Raw genomic sequence first — 3,766 nt, 5'->3', positions numbered from 1 at the left:
AACTGACAGCATTTTGCAGGAAGTGCTCTAAGTTACAATGACCCCCTGGAACAAACAGAAGTTCACTGTTGGTTCCAGGGGGCGGGGAATCTAGCTGCTAGTTGGGAGTCTGCAGCTGGTTTCCCTTAACAATAGCCCTTCGAGCCTGTAAAGTTTTCAGAATGGGAGCCCTCCACCCCTGCTCCAGTACAACTGGCTTCACCTCCAGCAGGGGCTGAAAAACCCTCAGACTGAACTCCCTCCACTCCCTTTTCCCACTCCCATTCTGAAAATAGCGACAGGCTGGCAGGCAGTGCAGACAGAAGTTACAGAAGATGTTTCATCATCATAGAATGAGGGGTCAGATTTTCACCTGATTGGCTATTTTTGAAGCTGTCTGCAGCCATGCACTTGTGCTTAGTCATGGGTATAAACTGCTTCCTGTGGCCAGATTGAGCAAAAATTGTCACTTCTGTCTGCACCCTTAGAGGCAGGGTATAGCACTCACACAGGGCAGAGGAGTAATAGTAATCTTTCTCTGTGCCGGATGTTTGTGGAACCATGGCCACTGGACCTGTAGAAATATGAAGCTGTGGTGTCTTCCTTGGTTTTGGCTGTAGACTACACTTGGCTTATCCCCTTAAGTGATCTTCAGCCGCAAGCCCACCTAGCCCATTTCACTGGATGCTGGAGGGGAAGAGATGACATTTCTGTATGGTTGCTTAGCCTGCTCACTCCCATGCAACCCCTCTGTGTGGTTTAAGTGGTAGAAGGGGCCTTCAGTCAGTCACCTGTGTAAGGGGTGAACTCCACCCCACTGGAATACTGCCTGCATTGAGGTACTTTTTCTTTGGTTATTTTATTTTTAAATGTGCAATTTTTTAATGTTTTAAAAAAAGAATATTTACATCATTAACAATTTCAGTGTCAACTTTTATAGAATATAACTGAATGTTTTTATGTGCATAGATGACTTATTTTCTTTGGATATCAGATATGAAACTGTTTTCAATACAGAGAACAATAAACCTGTTGCTACAGCTGTAGGCTTTTTGATCCAGGAGCTTCCCAGCCTTCAGTGGTGATGCTTGTCCCACAGCCGCGATTTCAGCCGTACGCCAAGCTTCACAGTAGTTGCTAACTAGTCGGATCCCATTTGCAGTTGAGCCATGCCACATTATTTTCTGAGGCCTAAAAATAATTTGTAAAGTTATTTTCCTGAAAAAAAACTTTTTTTTGGATACAATTCAGTCTTAGCCCTCTATCTATAAGAGCTATTCTCTGTTCATCCTGGATGGAAATTCACTGTAGACAGGAGGCAAACAATGTAAGAAGGAAGATACAGATGGAAACTGGAAGGGGATAGATGGAATGGAGAGGACAACAGGGAGGAGAATGCCTGGGATGTTTTAATTACCAGTCAAGGAGGGTGGCAGAAATAGAGGAGAAGGATGGCCCAAAAGAAGAGAAAAGGAGAAAAGTTAAATTATTTTTCTCATACTTTTAGCAGTCCATGGCATGTGAAATAGCTACTAAAGATATATTCCATGTAAAACAGTATATGCAATAGTGTGAACTCACCAAGCTGGATCTGCCATGACATTCTTCCCATCGAAGGAGTATATTGGAATCTGGATGTTGAACTCACCCCCATTGCCAGTAAATATGGATTCCCAGTTAGCGAAGAGTATTTCTCCCTGTCAATTTTAAATGCAAGGTGAATCTGATGTTCTGCACTGCTATTTGCCATGGCTTTTACTACTTTAGCGCAGAGGCCTAAAGGAATTCTATAAATCCAAACTCTAATCTACCTGTAAAAATACTCATAATTCCATTAGCCTCTTCATGCCATGATCTTGTACTTTAATCCTGGTTGACTTCATCCCTTCACTCTATCTAAAGCCTTTATACTAACAGCTCATGCACACGTGCCTCTGCCTTAGGCCTCTCCCCTTCCTGTCAGAGGGGTGTCTGCTTGGCTCATTCCATCCCTTCACTGTACTGCTTACATATCTGCTATTCTAGCTGACTCTCCACTCTTCTTCTGCATAATGGTGAAGCTCACTTTTCTGTACCTGAGAGGCCTTACACAAGTGAGTTCTTGCATAGCTCTCTGCTCTCCTCCTCCTACCACAACTTACAATGGGGCCTGCCTCTACAATACACTGAATTCCCAGTAGCAACAGTGCCGTAGTATCACAGGGCATAAACCATGATGGTGACACTACTGCACAGTAGTAACGAGCTACTGTGCAGCAGCAACTAAAAAAGACCCATCTGGGAATGGTACTGCGCAGTAACACCAGTTACTGTGTAGTAATTCAGTACTTGGTTAAGCAAGTACTAAGTGACTGTGCAGTAACAACTGCACAGTCTGCCACACGTGTAGACCTGGCCAGTGTGATTGAACTGGAAAATGAATTGAAAATACACAACTGCACTCAGTATAGAAAAAATGATACTACAGGAAGTCAGAGGGTGCAGAGTGAGGTTAACGTCTAACATCGTTGTAATCGTCTAAGAATTCATTTGAGAATTCTCCCTTCACTAGAAAACCTGGCTTTTGCTTGAAAAGGAAGCTGAAAGCAATTTGTTTTAATCAGTGAAAATTCTGGTAAATTCACAATCATGCTAGGACTGTTAATTGAAACAGGACTTTGCATCACAGAATTGTGCTTATTAAACTGCCTTCAATCGTTCATTTCCTAAAGCGGGAAATTTTCTATTTGAGGGAATTTTCTTCTCAGAACTCTGAATTTTCCCAGGGGATTTTTAAGTGAAAATATTCACCACTGTCAGAGAATCAGATGCATTTGACTCAGTCTCAGATGCATCTGAAGATTCAATGCTTATTCAGACATAGACATAGCTTTAAATGCTTTTTCTACCTACCTCAAGGTACCAGGTGGCTTGTGAACACTATGATGCTGGGGCAGATGGAGTGTCCCACAGGAGTGCCGGGGGGGGGCCGCACTCCATGTGCTCAGCGGTGAACCTGGAAGTGGACCGGAAGTACATCTGGTCCACTTCTGGGTCTGCTGGGGAGCTCTCCTGTGCCCCCCCTGGCTTGGCAATCGGCTGTGGGGGGACCCCAGGTGACCCCCAGACCCAGGACACACCAGTCGCTGAGCTGGGGGGTGGCGGGGGGGTGGGCCCTGCACACTCTCTGGTGGACCCGGAAGTGGACAAGAAGTGCTTCTGGTCCACTTTTGGGTCCTGTTGTTGAGCGTGCTGGGGAGCCCCCCCATGCTTTTGTGGGACACTCCATGTGCTCCAGCACTGCAGCATTCATGAGCTGCCTGCTACCTTGAGGTATGTAGAAAAAACATTTAAAGCTGTGTCTATGTCTGAATCACTGAATCTTCCTGAATTTCTCCAAATCGATTCAGAGAGGTTAAAGTGTCCTCTGATTTGATTCGGATTTGGAGATTCGGCCAATGAATTGGGCTGAATCTCCGCCGAATCAAATCAGGGACTGAAGCTTCGCGCAGACCTAGAATTTATACTTCTGCATGTTCTTCTTAAGACTAGTGCATGTATGCCTTCCTGTCTGCAAGACCATACTCCAGACACCAAGTCACCTTTTACTCTCAGATACACTGGTGGAAATTCAGAGAAACTATTAGGCACAGAATTTAGCCCATCATTCTTAAAGATGGCATACGTGCTCACCTTAATTCTCTAAACCCGGTGGGAAGACTAGAGAGTAACTGCCAGAGTGCAACTCTGAGAAATGAAGACTCTGGTAACCTTTACCATAAGGAAGTTCTTCCTGATATCCAGTCTA

The 3,766-nt window shown here is 44.6% G+C and overlaps 1 protein-coding gene across 5 annotated transcripts in view; it reads right to left on the bottom strand.

Moving 5' to 3' along the window:
- Nucleotides 1-891: 891 nt before the first annotated feature.
- COL15A1 (collagen type XV alpha 1 chain) overlaps nt 892-3,766 on the bottom strand; it is a 347,975-nt gene continuing 345,100 nt past the window's right edge. For all 5 annotated transcript variants that reach the window (XM_019509150.1, XM_019509145.1, XM_019509146.1 and 2 more), the window contains 2 exons: nt 1,561-1,676; nt 892-1,170 (listed from right to left, as the gene is read on the bottom strand). In XM_019509150.1, coding sequence (XP_019364695.1) covers nt 954-1,170; nt 1,561-1,676 — 333 coding nt within the window. In that variant the 3' untranslated portion in view covers nt 892-953. The remainder of the gene's footprint in view (nt 1,171-1,560; nt 1,677-3,766) is intronic.

Source organism: Gavialis gangeticus, unplaced genomic scaffold, assembly GCF_001723915.1.
Source record: "Gavialis gangeticus isolate Ggan-Ray unplaced genomic scaffold, GavGan_comp1, whole genome shotgun sequence".
NCBI classification, from domain to species: domain Eukaryota; kingdom Metazoa; phylum Chordata; order Crocodylia; family Gavialidae; genus Gavialis; species Gavialis gangeticus.
Note: the sequence above shows the minus strand (reverse complement) of the source record. Positions and strands in the feature narration are given on the sequence as shown.